Source organism: Lentinula edodes, assembly GCF_021015755.1.
Source record: "Lentinula edodes strain Le(Bin) 0899 ss11 chromosome Unknown C8R40scaffold_42, whole genome shotgun sequence".
In the NCBI taxonomy this organism is placed as follows: Eukaryota; Fungi; Basidiomycota; class Agaricomycetes; order Agaricales; family Omphalotaceae; genus Lentinula; species Lentinula edodes.
In genome coordinates, this window is record NW_025764348.1 from 138843 (window position 1) to 154768 (window position 15926).

General features: G+C 47.9%; 6 protein-coding genes across 6 annotated transcripts; 2 read left to right on the top strand and 4 right to left on the bottom strand.

Annotated features, from left to right (window-relative positions):
* Positions 1–128: 128 nt before the first annotated feature.
* Positions 129–2850, bottom strand: C8R40DRAFT_1175252 (uncharacterized protein; the record flags this gene model as incomplete). The annotated part of the gene is made up of 3 exons (XM_046232299.1): positions 129–760; positions 813–989; positions 1047–2850. 3 exons carry the CDS (start codon positions 2848–2850, stop codon positions 129–131), a joined length of 2613 nt encoding a protein of 870 aa, XP_046081835.1.
* Positions 2851–3077: 227 nt separating this feature from the next.
* C8R40DRAFT_1162984 (NRDE-2, necessary for RNA interference-domain-containing protein) lies at positions 3078–6528 on the bottom strand (the record flags this gene model as incomplete). Its single annotated transcript, XM_046230320.1, has 8 exons — positions 3078–3307; positions 3369–3481; positions 3541–4329; positions 4382–5179; positions 5232–5277; positions 5330–6017; positions 6101–6159; positions 6213–6528. The coding sequence occupies 8 exons, from the start codon at positions 6526–6528 to the stop codon at positions 3078–3080; spliced, it is 3039 nt and encodes a 1012-aa protein (XP_046081836.1).
* A 186-nt stretch (positions 6529–6714) lies between these two features.
* On the top strand, positions 6715–7468 carry C8R40DRAFT_1056217 (uncharacterized protein; the record flags this gene model as incomplete). Its single annotated transcript, XM_046225066.1, has 5 exons — positions 6715–6774; positions 6828–7055; positions 7112–7246; positions 7299–7375; positions 7426–7468. The coding sequence occupies 5 exons, from the start codon at positions 6715–6717 to the stop codon at positions 7466–7468; spliced, it is 543 nt and encodes a 180-aa protein (XP_046081837.1).
* Positions 7469–7734: 266 nt separating this feature from the next.
* C8R40DRAFT_624090 (nitrilase) lies at positions 7735–9424 on the bottom strand. The gene is made up of 8 exons (XM_046235679.1): positions 9211–9424; positions 9051–9157; positions 8754–8992; positions 8655–8694; positions 8522–8595; positions 8214–8471; positions 8038–8165; positions 7735–7982 (listed from the first exon to the last, which is right to left on the bottom strand). The coding sequence occupies exons 1-8, from the start codon at positions 9279–9281 to the stop codon at positions 7817–7819; spliced, it is 1083 nt and encodes a 360-aa protein (XP_046081838.1). The 5' UTR covers positions 9282–9424; the 3' UTR covers positions 7735–7816.
* A 461-nt stretch (positions 9425–9885) lies between these two features.
* C8R40DRAFT_1073000 (secretory pathway protein Sec39-domain-containing protein) lies at positions 9886–12989 on the top strand (the record flags this gene model as incomplete). Its single annotated transcript, XM_046226516.1, has 3 exons — positions 9886–11791; positions 11842–11998; positions 12047–12989. 3 exons carry the CDS (start codon positions 9886–9888, stop codon positions 12987–12989), a joined length of 3006 nt encoding a protein of 1001 aa, XP_046081839.1.
* Positions 12990–13205: 216 nt separating this feature from the next.
* On the bottom strand, positions 13206–15925 carry C8R40DRAFT_624262 (uncharacterized protein). The gene is made up of 2 exons (XM_046235681.1): positions 15204–15925; positions 13206–15151 (listed from the first exon to the last, which is right to left on the bottom strand). The coding sequence occupies exons 1-2, from the start codon at positions 15875–15877 to the stop codon at positions 13423–13425; spliced, it is 2403 nt and encodes an 800-aa protein (XP_046081840.1). The 5' UTR covers positions 15878–15925; the 3' UTR covers positions 13206–13422.
* Between the last annotated feature and the right edge of the window lies 1 nt (position 15926).

Sequence of the window (15926 nt, forward strand, 5' to 3'; positions counted from 1 at the left end):
GTCAAGAAACTAGGAGAACGAAAGGAAACCATAAGATCACAACAGTTCCATCCAAAATGAATCAAGTAATAAAAGGCTTTATACGAGAGAATGTTAAGGCATATCAAGGAAGAAAATGAGTAAAATGATCAATACTTGCGTGTTGCAAGGTCCCTGATTTCGTACAGATTTGGACGTTCTGTCTCGTACAGGACATCTTGCTTTGCCAAAATATCCTTCCAGCCCTTCATTTCAGCAACATGGCGCTTTTCTGCAGCTCTGCACTTCTCAATGAAATTCCCATCAATCTCATACACCATAGAAGCTCTCGATCCTCGTTCACTTCCAGACTCTGATGGAGCTCGACCATAGCTACTACGTGATGGACTTCCATCCCCAGTAGTATTTGACATCGAGGTAGATGTCCTGCTATTGACGCTGGTGTCAGGAGTGGTCAGTGCGGATTGTAGATTCACCCGAATGGTGTCCCCCTTGACATCTTCCTCGTCCTCATCATCAGCCAGATTGGCGAACACATCAGGCTCTTCTTCTTCTGGTGGCAACGTTGATATCCAACACATCCGCTGTGGATCGAAAATCATATTTCCGACTTTCCGTGCGCCAGTAGCAAAGGTTCCAACTGGTGATCCAATAGATGAGCCAGTGAGATGGGTAATGAGAGCGGGCCGTGTTGATGTAACCACTGAATCGAAGTCACGGAGAACCTGTTCGTTACCCTCCCACCGCAAGGTCTGAGGATTCCAATGCATATCACCGACCACTGTCAATGGATAAGCCCAGGCTGCTTCACTTAACAACAGGATGTGACTGACCTTTAGGGGCACCAGCGCCACCTAAATTGCGGATGAGGGTTGGTTTCTTTCTCGGGGCGTTTGGGGAGGCGAGCTTGTTCTTTTTCCTCGGGGATTGATTTTTGGAAGACGGAGGCAAATCCAACCTAGAAGACCGTCGTAAGGAGTTTACTGTTGGGGCTGAAGCGGAATTTGATTCTATAAAACAAAGGAACTCAGCCGCAGCTACAAAAGTCCATGCATAAGCATATATACCTGAACCGCCGGAGACTTCCCTCCTCTTCCTCCTTATAGTATTCTTTTCGGTATTCTTTTCAGAATGTTTATCGCCTGACGGTTTGGATGAAAAAGTTCCGCCCGGTATACGATTGCCATAGCCTTTTGGTTGCACCCGAAAGCGACTCTCTTTGTCGCGATCGGTAGGTAAATCCTCAAAGCCGTCAAGTTCGGTCCCATCACCGAAAGTCCGTTGACGTTTTGGTCTTTTCATGACTTTTGGAGCAGAAGGTTGTAAGACGATACGAGATGCCCGATTCGATAGATTGGAGGGCGGTCTCGGGGGCACTGGAGATGCAGTGCGGAAGGAGGTAGGTTGCACCCCGGGACTTGAAGGCGCACCATTATTGAATACCGAGGAAAGCGCTGGCCGTGATTTTATACGAGTGACAGTCGGAAGAGTAAGACGTACAGCATTAGGATTGGTGGATGGAGTAGAAGGCCGAGTGGGGGGAACAGAGTAATCTATACCTCGAAGCCGCGACGTGCTTCTTTGCGACTTGGCGCGAGAAGCCACAGTAGGTTCCTCGTATCTAGCTTTAGATGGCCCTGCGGAAGGTCCCGAACCTGATGCTTGGGATGAGCCATTCTCCAATAATGACGACAGAGATGCTTTGCGTGTGAGTTTGCGGGTGGAAGCGGGTGGCGTCGGTGGCTTTAGCACTGAATGTGACTTTTGACCACGTAGGCTACCTGGTTTCGGAGCAAGGAAGGAAGATGATGGAGGAGGAGAAGGAATGGATGATAATGTTTGGAAGGTTTGAGAGCGGGAAGGAGGGTTGAGTGGAGGCGAGGGAGAGAGTCGGAGTTTCTGAAATTGCCGCGAGGAAGAGACGGGAGGATTTACTGGGGATTTCGCCCGATCGATGGATTTGACCCGGGTAGATGCTAGTTTGAGTTGTTTCGGCCGGGAGTTAGGCATACTCTGACTGCGATTCGCATGACGCATTTGCTGTGCGCTGTAGAGCAGCCTGCTAGGACTGAAATCAGCGTCGTCGTCAATGACAAGACCCATCTCGAAATCTTCTTCGGGATCGGGACTTGCGACCTTGATGGAGTCACTGGCGAGTACGGCCTTTTGCCGTAGTTCCAGAATATGCGTGAGCTTGGAGCCGGCATTACGGGACTCGAAAAGTCCAGAAGGAATGACGAGCCCATCCATATGATCGTCTTCGTCTTCGTCCTCAGTCTCGGTGTCTGGAAGGGAGACTGAAGAGGTTGAATTAGAGGAGGGAGAAGCATTGGCAAAGCCAAGAGTCGAGTAAGCATCGGAGGATTGTGAAGAGGAAGTATGGTCTTTGTCCCCCCATTCAATTGAGTTCTTTGAGGACCTGTGATTTAGGGATAAAGGAGCAAGGGAAAGTTGAGTGAGGTCGGATGGCAAGGCAAAGCCGTCTTCAAAGTCCTCATCAATGGGGGCCTGTGTAGCTTTTGGAACGGGCTTTGGCAAAGCAGCGAACTTTATAGTCGAGACCCCTTCGGCGACCTTGATAGTCGATACACCGTCATCGTCTTCTTCGTCGTCAGTTCCCTGTTGGTTCTGTGCAGGACGAATGGTGACCATCTGGGGGTAAGATGACCCTTCCATGTCAATGGCCTGAGCCCGGACAACGATATTTGCGCCGCCAGTTTTCGCTAAATCCATCTCTAAGTCCCAGTCCTCTTCATCCCCGTCATATTTATCAGTATCTGCTTGCAACGGCTGTCCCTCCGGGAGATCAAAATCTGCATCTGGCCATTCTTCTCTGTCCGTAGCGAGCGAAGGAGCTGGGACAGTAGTCATAGTGATTAGAAAATGCGTACGATAGAGCTGGCGCACCAGCGGCGCTGTGAAGGTAAGGGAAAATGTTATGAGTGAGTGTAAAAAAGATACGGCTGCCTCGTGGTTGTAAACGATACGAAAGTCTGAGAATACACAAATGCCGACAAGGTCCGAAGTGTTCACACGGTACTCAAAGCGTTCACAACCAAGGACAAACTCTGTAAAACAAATATTGTACATTTATTCCGTCAGTACGGTCGTAGTCTTCTCAATTCCTTCGCATTGTACTCTATTTCATCATCTTCATTGTTGTTCACTGGCTCATCATTCTTTTGTTTCTCTGGCTCCCATTCTTCCAAAACTTCATCCAATCCTTTTCGCATCCGAATATCCCTCTCTGCCATTGTTTCTGCCAATGCATCCAGTTCCCTGCCATCAAATACACCTCTGAGAGATCCAAATGCCAGCAAATACAAATCTGTGCAGCAATGTCAACAAGATATTGACAAAGTCATAGAGTCATATATGAATACCTTTACAGCGTGGACATTGCCCAATTGCTTGGTAGAAAAGATTTTTTGCTTGCTTATACTGTTTTGCCCGTATTTCGAACTCAATGTAGATTATCCATATCTGGGAACACCCCCTAGTCCTGCCCGGTATATAAGTATCAGTGAAGATGAGGGAATCGTACCCACACTAAGTACATACCTTTCGTGCTCCACCGCGCCGGACAAACCAATGCGAGTACGTTCGATTTCAGCCTCCCATCTGCCACTTTCCCATCCCGCAATCCATACCTCTTGTACCCTTCTCGCCACATCTTTTAGATTTTCACTGTTATCGCCTAGGGTTCCTCGTATCCGCCCCCAAACACCTTGGCCCTTTTCGACTTCCAGGAATAGTGCGAGTATAACAGAGTTGTGGGGATAGTACGCCATTGATTGAAGCACCCGCTCCCGTAATATCGATGGTGGCACTGGATTCTTCAAGACTGATCCATATCGATAGATGAACATTAGGCATGTCATAGTCAAGCTTTCGTGCGCCGTATCGCGGGGCCTGATTTCATTGAGCTGGGCATCGAAGATAGAAAGCGCATTTTGTATGTTATGTGAGGTCAAAATGACTAACAGGGCACCAAGCTTGATCCATGCCTCCCTCTCCCGCCAAGAAGTACAATCTTTGCCAAATTCGTTCAGCGCCCGCCTAGTGCGAAGGACTGCCAGACTTCCTTGGCCTTCGACCCTCGCGGCACGACAAATTACTGATAGGGCATCTTCCTCCTGGCCGGCTAGCCACTCCATATCAGCCCAATCCGACCACAAATGACCCTCACAGGGGCGTGGTATGGGTTTCGCCGAAGCAATGAGGACGGTTTGATATACTTTGCGAGCCTCGTCTGATTTTCCACGTATCCTCTCTAATTGCGCATGTGCTGCCCAACGTGGAAGAGAATCGCGATCGGAGGCAAGAAAAGAGCGAGAAAGTTTAAGGGCACTATAATGAAGCTTAAAGGTGTCTGGAACTCGGTAGTATAATGTAGTCTTACCTTTTTACGCTCAATGCGGTTTCAAAGGCCAATGAGAGTGAATCCCAATCTGTATCCTCTGGGCCTAGTCGCAGAGAGGAAAATACTCTGCTCACAAAGGCAGCGTCCACGTCAGCGATATCCAATGTATTCCACATTCCTGTGGTTCCATATACCGGGTCAAATAAGTGGAAAGAGCCCAAAGACCAATTCTTTATAGGACCAAAACTTTGCTTGTAAACTTTTTGTCTGCCGACTAGAGCACCTGCTAAGGCATCCGCCGTTAATGATACGTTCTGAGCGCCCGCCGTGGGGAGTATTGCATCGAGAAATGCGGGCTTGGTAAGATGAATGTAGCTCCATCGATCATCCCGGCTGTCTCCAGAACTCGACAACGAAGCCGAAAATCCAGGTATGTGTAGACCAAGGGTCGAAAGCCACGCAAGGCGAAAGACGTTCTTGGAGCGCTGTGTCCGCAGGTCAAAAAGAAAAGGTCGAATATCCACAAAAAGAATCGTAGAGTAAGGATCCGAGTCGATGTTATCGTCAATCGTACGTGCAGGAAGCTGTCCTGCACAGTCAGCTCGAGTTTCATATTCAGCCCACTGACGATAGGGATCAAGTTCAGTAGATGTAGGAGTGACAGACGAAGTGACGACTGTAAGAGGATTGCGTTCTTGCTTGTGTGAGACCCAGTGCGACCAACCTTTGGAATGGAGCTCGCCTATCCGGGGAACTTCCGAATCCCAAAATTCTTCGAAGGCAGCCAGTCGAATTTCGAGCGGTACACCATTCAGTGCTTGTGGATTTGCAAAGACACTAGATCCAGCAATGAGAAGCGATTCGTCCTTTTTGTGAAAATGCAACGTACAACTCAGCTTGCGCCTGAAACATGGCGGTAGCGCGCTCATGATATCCTAGAGAAATTATGAGTTAGCAGCTACTCACAATTAATGAGGCCTGGCTTGCCTGCCTGCTTGAAAACTATTGCGATTCTCCAGAAAACCCTTAACTTCCCCACTTCTGAATCCTCAGAGTCATCGAGTGAAGACAATATGCGCAGAGCAGCATCGATGACTCCATCTAATCCATCAGTACTTTTAGAGATTCGCCACTCGAGCCATTCCATCCACATGTCAATGTTTCCCAGTTTCAGCGCATCCTCCCATTCAGAATCGCATTGGGACTCACTCCACACATCTTCTATGGCTCTAAGGTATTTTATTCGCAACAATGGGGAGGTGCTATTCGCGGGGTGTGCAGCTAGTGCGCGTGAAAGTAAAGGAATTGTGATCTTTGAGCGCGCTTTCCGTGCTTCCTGTGTGGCGACGCTGGTTGTCGATAACGTCTGAGAAAGCAAACGCAACCAATTGGTAATGGACGATGGATCCGCAGAAAGCTGCTGTTCAAGGCCCCTCAATGTCTCCTCATGAGCACTGAGAGTACGCTCGTCTTCAGAGCTGCTGAAAATAGAGACGACAGAATCGGAATCAGAATCGGAGTTATCTTCTTGAGTGATGGCGCGGTAGGAAGGATCGCCGGTACGAGACCTACGACCTTGTCCTAGAAGAAGAAATCCGTCTCTTTCTTGATATTTTGTGGATTTGCTATCTGCAGTTAGCCTCCGTTGCGGGGGGATAGACAGTAGCTTGAGGGACTTCGATCTGTCATCCAGAGTGATCTAGTCCGCATCTTGCTTTAGCCACAATATGTGACATGGGGAACATGAGAATAACACACCTGGCTTCGACGCGAGAAAGCGGTGATAATGGGTGAAAGTCCGAGTATTATTCTACCTCCTGGAACACACAAAGTAAGCATAGACGAATCTATAAATAAGTGTAGTGCGTACGGCCGACGACGAAGTATTTTGGTATTGAGCTTGACGAGAGCTTGCCATATTGAATGTTCCCAGAGTCCCCTGTGCGATCTGAGAAGTAAAACTCTGTTGGCTCTTCAGCCTTTGCTCTCGAAGACGCGTCGAAGGTGTCCTTGAATTGTGCAGAACGGCCTTCACGCTTCGATTCCTTGTCCTTTGAGTTGCGGGCCTTTGTCTTCTTTTTCTTTTTCGATTTTTCTTCCGTCTGCAGTTTAGGAATCTGGCTGGGCCTAGAGTCAGGAAATGAATCAAACGATGGAAAAGAGCTGAACGAGGGTGCAAAAGACATTGCAATACTTTTGTAGCAATTTAAATTGACGCCATTCTAACGTTAACGTAATCGGAAATTTTGAACTCTATTTATTCAACTTTCAGTCCTGGGCCTGAGCCTGAGCCTGAGCCTCCACATTCGACTAGCCTCTTAAATTGAGACTGCCACCTGAAAAGACCCATCTCCGCTATTCGCGTACACCCAATGCGGCCACTTACCGAGGACGAATCCAAAGCCCTCTTTTCCAAGCTTGCTAATTACATTGTCGCTGTTCTTTTCCAGTTTTGCGATCTGTACTTACCTTCGTCTTCACGTAGGGAAAAAATCTCATTCATCTCATTGATCGACCGGATGAACCATACTGCTTCAGACTTCATAGAGACAAAGTTTTCTACGTCTCTGAGTCCTCTATGCGCCTTGGTATATCAGTCGCGAGACAAAACCTCGTCAGCCTTGGCACATGTTTTGGAAAATTCAGCAAATCTGGGAAGTTCAAGTTGCATATAACAGCTTTGGACTATGTCGCTCAGTACGCAAAATTCAAGGTGTGTCTGGCGTATCTGCTCTTTGATATCTTGTACTCATCCTTTCCTAAACAAAGGTATGGATTAAGCCCAACGGCGAGATGCCATTCCTCTATGGAAATCATGTTGTGAAAGCCCATCTGGGGCGCATAACTGAAGATACACCAGAACACCAAGGTGTCGTCGTCTACAGCATGAATGATGTGCCGCTGGTACGAGCCATCTATCCTGCATTTCAATTCCTAGTCTCACCCCATTTTCAAGGGTTTTGGTGTTACGGCCCGGTCAACAATCGACACCCGAAAGCTAGATCCAACATCCATCATAGTATTTCACCAAGCGTGAGCCTTTCATCTGCTCGTTGCTCCTTCCGGTCGCTGATTATCTTTAGTGATGTTGGCGAATACTTGCGGGACGAAGAGAGTTTGATCTGATCTACTTTTCTTCTTTGATCTCTACTACATGCTTTCAATCTATATCATGGGTTCAATATGTTGTTTGTTTCTTACGCCCCTTTGCTGTGTTTTATATACTGTAGCTCTCTACCGGTTTTGAAGTGCTCAATTGCGGTACTAACTCGTCTATCATGATCTCCAGTCTGGTGTTTTCAATGGTTCCTTAATGGTATAGAAGGTATTTACTAGGCATTTCACGCTCTTGTTGAGTCGTCATCCATGCAAAATTTTGACGAAGATTCCTTTTGAAAGTATCCATATATGTACGTGGCCCAAAGGTATGTATGTACATGCTAATGTATATTGTTAGGATCAAGTATGGCCGCTTCATTTTCCTTTCACATCTACTGAAGCAACGAAAGAATTGCTGTTCCCAATGTTATCAATCTCTGCCTGCCTTTTCACCGCAGCGATCCCTTCCTCGCTACGTGCGTATTCTGCGGGTGCCCAATTTTTTCCATCAACAACGGTGTGGAATAGATCGAACCGGGAGCTGTACTCAAAGTTAATAAATTTTCCCATCACGGTGATACTAGAATTCAACTGACTAGTTGCCCATGATATCTGCTACGATCTTTACTTCATTGATCTTATCCAGGGAGATCTCAGCGATTGCAATGGCTTCTTTCCCTGGGTCAAGAGGTTCAGTCAACGCAGACCCATCTGGCCCGTATATCTGAAAGAAGTCAAAGTCAATCATATGAATTTTGCGATTTGTACTCACTGTGGTAAAACCACCGCCCGGAAAGGTGAACCATGGGAACCCAGTCAGCTTCATCTTTTCTGCCCCGGCTTCGCTAACGACATGACAGCAAGCGAGTCCAAAACAACCCCCTTCCATCGCAACGTTCTGGGTCATACGACTTGAAGCTTCGCCCGAAACTATATAGGGAGATCCGCCTAAAGAAACAGGGAAAGCTGGCCACCATGCGCCCACAAAGATTTGTGGGTGTTGAGCGTAGAAATGGGTCTTTAACCAAGGCTAGGATTGTATGAGAACGCGACTATGCAAAAACCCCATTCATAACTGACTTGAATTTGCTCCCAGCAATTCAGAGAACCTACACGCCCATAAGGTGTCTGAACAACGTTGTAAATGGACTGTGCTGTAGATGTAGATCGATTTTGAGTTCGGAAAAATATAGTGAAGGAATACCTGACTTACCGCTGCCGTCGCCAAAGACGGTCTTCTCGTAGTGTGTAGGCTGGGAAGTCCGGGAGGATATCAGTGCTGAATTGTGTTTCTGACAATCGATGAACTAACCTTGATTTTACGACGATGGTTTGCAATATTTCCATCCTGAGTGATGGTAGCTTGGGCAATGTATAAGGAGGAGCCATCTCGCTCCGAGAAACCTAGAACAACATTTACGTCGGCTTCTTTAACCGCCTCCCGAATGCGGTCCATTTCGGGTGAATGGAGGGCCAGGGAATTTTCCTGGTACAACTTGAGCACGGGCTGAGCTTGGACAAAAGTGTTCGCCCATGGCGTCCACGGATAGCCTGTTAAGACTGAATTAGAAACTATTGACAATTCCAAGTTGAAGGGGCCACGGTTTACCGGGAATAAAACACTCAGGAAATCCTATGATCTTCGCGCCCTGGGCCGCAGCTTCTTGGATAATGCGGATGGTCTTATCGACGCCGCCCTGTAGATCCAACCAGACGCTATGTAGAAAAATCTGCGACGTCAGTTTCCTCTAAATATTTCAAGTGCATACGGTTCGGCTTGTACAGCGGCAACCTTGAATTTACTAGTGTCGGCGGGTGAGGGATTAAGAGTAATAGGCATCTTGGGGAAAAACTGGTAGATTGAAGACGAAACTGGCCTACTTTTATATGAAGGCAGTCATACGAAGAGCTGAAGGCCCTAATGCCGGGAGGCAGTAAGGCAGTAGAGTAATCGACACCTCCTAGTTTCCGACTGGTCAAGGAGGCGAAGAGAACAACTCATTACCAAATTTTACACGGGAAACTTAAAGCCCGTCTGAAAGATAGGATTAGATCGGATTTCGTGGAGACATATTAGAAAGAACATGAATACTGTTTCCGTGAACACCCTGTCGACCTCCCATGGAGTTACATTGAACGACGCGATTCGAAGCTTGACGAGAGAAAATCATGAGTTCGGATTTGTGGATAACCAGATAAACCTAGGTACCAATGAACCATAAAAGGACTGTTGTTATCTAGATGTTTTGGATATTCTTAGAATGATTATGGCAATGGCAGAAGAGGAGAGGGAAAAAGTTCTATTTTCATTGTCGGTCGTCGAAAAGCGGTTCATTTCATGAGAGCATAGCAAGTGCCAAGGAAGGAAGGAAAGGTGTGTGTATTCAATATCATGGAACGCCGGTTCGGAGCGCTCTAATTTTTAATGGGCGCTTGTGCTTGCAATGCCTTCTTCCGCTTACACGCGCTGGATCAAGCTCACGGATGAAGAACTCACAGTAAACAACGTTCGGGATGTATTGAAAGCCATCCATGATGACCTATGGGTTTCTGTGGCATGCAGCGACAGACTCGTAGATGACCTGACCCTCCAAAGAGTCATATTGGAGGTCGGACTTGAGCGTACACAGACAGCACTGGAACGCGTCAAGGATATTCTCCCTAGCGAGAGCGACACAGGCAAACAAACATCTGCGGAGACTCTGACTGAATACTTCAGAGAGTTGCCGGTTGATGCTCAGCTTTGTCATGTCCGGGCTATTCTCTTGAAGCGGCTGGACCGGTTGAACACTTTCGTGGAACTATGCAAGGAACAACCAATTGTACCGGTAGAAAAGGAGGTGGAGGTGGAGGATCCAGAGTGGGAAGATGATCCTTGGGCTGAAACCAACGCAGGCCCAGTAACGCCACGTACCAACGTTATTCTTCCTCCCGTCACCCTTTCCGCCTTCCTCACAACCGACCTTCTACAATCGGCATTTATTCTTGCTATTCATCAATGGTTTGGTGCTCTCCGTGTGCTTCACTACCGACACAGAGCATGTTTATGGCCCCACCGATTTACCATTCTGGAACACATTCCTGCACATGCAAATCCTACCGATTATCATTTCCTCCTCCCATCATGTGATAGCCTTACCAGCTCTGAGCAAAGATTCGATGCAAGTGAATGGAGGTCCGAAAAGGATGTTTCCGAGCTTCCTACCGTTCGCCTTGCGGTCCAAAGCTCCGATGCTCTTTCTGGTTTCGACACCATAATTGACTCGACACCAGTCATAACTGCACCGGAGGCTCCGGAAGACATTCTAAACGCTGAGAGTGTCTCAGAATGGTACCAGAAACGCGTCGACGACATCATAGAGGCTACCGGAATGATCGACATCGTACTCACGCTCATCCAGCATGGAGCTTCACAGAATGTACCTCATCTGGATGAATTGGGTGAAGATTTAAGCTTACTCTCGAGGCTTGTATACGATGTACCCCGTGGACATAAATCTGAAGACGAAGACTGGACTTTGACTCGATGGCGCGCCATGAATCCTCCTGCTATTATCCGCGCGTATTTGGCTCATTCAACACCGTCTACTCTGCCACACGACATTACTCATTTCGTCATGCCTTACCTTTTTGTCCTCGAATCCCGCGCCGAACGCGCTGGTAAACCTGAACCTCAGCTTCCCAAACGACTCCTTTACGAATACATACTCCATGCGCCACTAGAAATGGTACTATCCGTCTTCGAGGCTTCCAAGCCAACCCTACCAGCTGCACAAAGAATCATAAAGCAGGAAGACGATATGGTACGTTTATCACTTGCTTGTTTGTATGGCAGCGACAGCCTCAATGAATGGTCGACAATGAGCGGCATTTTCGAGTGCCTTCCGGTTTGGGAGATGACTGCTGCCGACAACGAGGAGGATGCGGCGGACATGACAATCTCATCTTTAGGTGCTTTTGTCACGCCTTCGACAAGTCGACCTCGAGCAACACCATCCGATTTATTGATCTTCTTCAACCCTTTGCCGCTGTCTTCTTTATCTAGAGCGCTTGATATTCTCGACGTTCACCTTGAATCTGGAGAGATATTTTCTCGATGGAGTGTGCCTGCTCCCCTGAGATGGTTTTTACAGAGCAGCAATAGTCTCGCAGAGCAAAGAGCATGGGCAAACCGAATGGCTAGAAGAGCTGGCGGTTCCGAAGACGAATTGACATCCCTGGAGGACTGGGAATGGTTACTTGAGGACATGTTGAAACTTGCAGGGGAGACCAAAATCAAAGGTGCTTTTGGGCTTCTTCCGCGGGACGAGATCATTCGAATCTACTTCGGCGGCCTTCTCAGTACTGGAAGTAAGTCTGGTATATTTTAGTTACTTCTACATTGACCCGTGCTGCCTCAGAATTCGAGGTTGCGAAGGACTTACTTCGCAAGACAACTCAACTCAAGTTCGAAAAAGAATCTCTAGAAGACATTTGTCTTGCCTGCTCACATGAATTTTACGATAACGCTAGTTCAGGAAATTATAAGTTCGGTGAAATGAAATTAGCTTATGAATGGTAATCTTCAACTCTGCTATCTCTCCTTCGTGCTTAACACATGTCTAGTCTTGATGTCCCCCCTTTGTCCGACCGGTTGATCAAGGAAAAAGAATTTATCGAGGCTACTTCTCGCCTATCGTCCTTCAATATCGTGTCTCGCCCCGGAATACCAATATCTCCAATAGAGATAAGGCTCACTAAGGACCGTTTGTCTTTGGTATCACAAGTGCTTTCCAGTAATGTGGATGCATACAAACATACCGAAGTTATCCTGGACTTGGTGTACAAACTTGGATTCAGAGATGATATAGCTGCCGAAGTAAAGGCTTTCGCTATGCTAGCAGACACTGCATTACAGGCTGAGGATTTTAGTCGGGCATATGAGACTAGCCAACGTATGATTGACACTGTGCTCAACCTCCGCGCTACGCTAATGGGCATAGGCGACCCCAAAGTCAGGGAAGCCAGTGAGGTCTGCTGGGTAGCATGTTTCCAGTTAGGTCGTCAACCAGAATTTGACGACGTTGATAAGAAGCTACTCCTTTTGGGACGAGCAATTGAGATATGTCCCCCCGATAGGTTGCACGACGTGTTGACGGCATGGAGGCGTTTGGAGAATGAAGATCTCGAAGCCAGACAGGAGAGATTGGAGACCAGCCACAACGGAGCTGTCACAACCGTCCACCCGAAAAATACCAAGTCATTACCAAAAACCGCTGCTTCTTCCTTACAAACACGGTTGCGCGATTTTCACATGCCCTCTCCTCCATTGCTGAATACGCCAGACGCCAGGGCGCTCGCCAGCAAAACCTTCAATACCGTTGCTGCTAATTTCCCGTTTTCCGTTGGTCACCGTGGTCGGTCACAATTTTCTCAGCTTTCTCAGGGAGATGAGCGATCCAGAAGTGGAAGCAGGAAAGGGACCGGCACTGACGACGTGCAGACTCAAGCATCGAGGGTATTTTCGAAGGGGATTGGTTGGCTCATTGGAGCTGACGAGGACATTTGAGTGGGTGAAATCTTGTATTCCATACCGAGATACTGCGCAGAAACGATGTATGCGAAAAGATTGTGCAATGTGTTCCGAATATAACGATGTGTGGTACAAAACGAAGTAGTACGATAAAATAATGATTGATGCATAAGAGTTTCGGAAGACGTCAAGTAGAGAATGACTCGGGTACTTGACATTCGTCGAATGAGCTAACAAAAACTAACAAAATGGTAGAAAGGAGAGGTAACGACGATGGAGTCGGAAAAATGGGCTGGGAATGACAGTGACACTACAACAACAAATAGTAATAAGAAGTTAAGAATAATTACTAGAGAGTATACATTGGTTGAAATGAATGTGGACATCCGTGGACAAGTATGAACGATAAAGAAAATTGGATATAGACATCGCAAAGAGGTAATCATGATGTTAGGAAACGAGAAGCAGATCAAACAGCACTTCCGAATCGGGATTGACCTGTCCCAGTCCTGGCTCTCGGTCTGTTGACCACACTACCAGGTTTCTTGTCTTCATCGCCCTGTGAACTTTCGCCAGAGCTCTCACGCGAGTTCGGTATACCTCTCCCACAAAGCTCACAATACCCTTGCACATTCCCAGCGTTACGCAAATCTTCCACCTCGACCTTCAGATCTCTGACTTGGCCTTCCAACTCCCAGATTTGTCGTTGCCAAGCACGTTTGGCCGTCACAATCTGATCTTGCAGAGCTCGAATGACTGCAGACTGATCTTCCACATTACCACCAGAACCTGATGAGGTCTTGTGTTGATGAGAGTTTTGCTCATTGGGACGGCTGAAAGGTCCGGGAGTTACAGGAGAGATGCCTGTGATGGGGCTCTGTAGTGAGCTTGGTGTATCTGGTTCATCATCAGAAGAGGGTGATGGCAAGATGTGATCACCAAAGTGAGAACTGAACACCGTGGAGATTGGTCGCAGCTTGAGCGATGGAAATTCAGTCACATTCGCAGGCGCACTTTGTGCAACCTCACCGTGGAACTGAGGTCGAAGGGTACCAGTAACATGATTTGAGTCCACAATATTCAAAGGAGGAGGTGTACGTTTAGGACTGGTAGTTGGTTTTGGAGATGAGATCTGTGATTCCTCAACAAAGTGGGATTTCTCAAACATAGAGGGTGACACTTGTGGGGGAGGAACTCGATTCACTTTGAGACCCTTTGGCACAGTAGATTGTTGTGCATTGAAAGCAGCAAAACCTTCAGACAACGAAGGCACAGGGGGAGGGGGTGTCTTTTCGTCCCGTCCGCCATTGAAAAGCCTCATAAGCCCACTCTTCTTATGCTTGAGGACCTTGCTATCACTGGTTGGTGCGACCACAACAGCAGGCTCGGACCCACGGCGCTCCTGTTTGGGCGGTGTATTCCCGACCATGCTTGTGAGCGCCTGCTTCGCTCTAGCACCCGCACTTATCGATCGAGCCCGAGCCCTAGAAGTAACACTGTGACTGGAGATTTGCTCGTTTTGACGATCTTCAAGAAGAACAGATGAACTCGGATGTGTGGTGGTGCTTTGAGATGTGATGCTTCGAGACCTTTGAGCTCGTGCTTCCTCTAGAGATATGAGATTAAAGGAAGGCGAAACGGCGCGCTCAGTCCAACCGGATATATTTCCCGTTCGAGGAGGAAGGAAGTCAGCACGTTCGGCTGTATGAGTGGTACTGCGAAACGCTACAGGAGATGAAATCTCGCGACCGAAGGCTTGTAGCCGAGGACTCTGCGGTAAAGGTTCGTGCGTTGGCTGTACAGAGAGCGATATCTGAGGCTGCTGGTTTATGGAAGTATACGAAGCAGTGGAATTAGTTAGGGTTGAAACGGTCTCACTGCGAGGTATATTGGGAAAATCTATCTTTTTGAATAGGGCTCGAGGGTCATGTTCCAAAGGGGCAGAGGGATTTGATCGAGCATACGGATGTGTGTCTTCCACCGAATATGCGAACGACGGGCGTGGTTCAGACTCACCACTGCCTGAGCTACGAGTCGTAGTGGTTCCTTCTACGACGCGTCCAGGGAAAACGGGTGAACGAGGGCTAGAAGGTGAGAAGTGTGCCGAAGAAGGTGACTCCGCGTGAGCAGGAGAAAACGGTCGATGGGGACCTCCTGGGACTAAGGACGTCGAGGATAGACTGGCCTGAGCTAAAGTGCTGTGGGACAGTGAGGCGAACAATTTGATCAAGAATGTGATTGAGGACTCACTGAATTGCGCTACGCCCATATGAAGTTTGAGAGGAAGTGGTATCGAACGACTTCTTAGCCACCCGCCGAGACCTACTAGATTCTCTACTAGACCTGCCGTTGTTATTTCCTAACTTTGAGCCGCCGAAACGAAAGTGACGAGCTGCACCTCCTTTGTTGCGAGTAGTAGACGACATGACAGAATGACTATACATGTCATCCTCCGACTCTTCGTCCTGCTGTAGCACGGAGTCATCTAACTCCCAAGGGGCTTTAGAATGGAAGCGCATCTTAGGACCGAGTAGACTCAGGCGAGGCATCGCAAGTTCATCCTCCTCCTCCTGATGCTGTTCAACAGTACTCTGGTCTCCACCATCCATATCGTCGTATTCATTCGAAGAATAAGAAGACCGAGGTTCGTCGTCCATGTCAAGCATACTGACAGCAAGATCGTTGAACCGGTCGCGGTCTGAACGGATAGGAGAAGCGAAATTGCTGGACAATTCATCTACGTTACTGTTGAAGTGAGGGGGCTGAGGAGAAAAATAAGCATGACTGTATAGAGAAGGTGTATCTGAGAACTCGGAAAGAGAAGGAACTCGAGAATGAAGGTCGGCGCGGGTCGCTCGTTGGTCAAGAAGGCGTCTGAGGTGGGCGTCATGAGGGTCCACAGAAGGATTTGGGGACCTCTGCATGGCTCTGCCAGCGGAGATGGCGGTAGAGAACAGAAAACCTGAGAAACCT

Bases quoted from the DNA above. Each gene is read 5' to 3' on its own strand.
- C8R40DRAFT_624090 (XM_046235679.1), bottom strand. From the start codon at position 9,281: ATGCCTATTACTCTTAATCCCTCACCCGCCGACACTAGTAAATTCAAG. The intron at 8,596-8,654 runs GTAAGTCAGGTA...CTACATCTACAG, and splicing joins CGTCTTTGGCGACGGCAGCG to CACAGTCCATTTACAACGTT. The intron at 8,166-8,213 runs GTGAGTACAAAT...GACTTCTTTCAG, and splicing joins CGGGCGGTGGTTTTACCACA to ATATACGGGCCAGATGGGTC.
- C8R40DRAFT_624262 (XM_046235681.1), bottom strand. From the start codon at position 15,877: ATGCAGAGGTCCCCAAATCCTTCTGTGGACCCTCATGACGCCCACCTC. The intron at 15,152-15,203 runs GTGAGTCCTCAA...ACTGTCCCACAG, and splicing joins TATGGGCGTAGCGCAATTCA to CACTTTAGCTCAGGCCAGTC.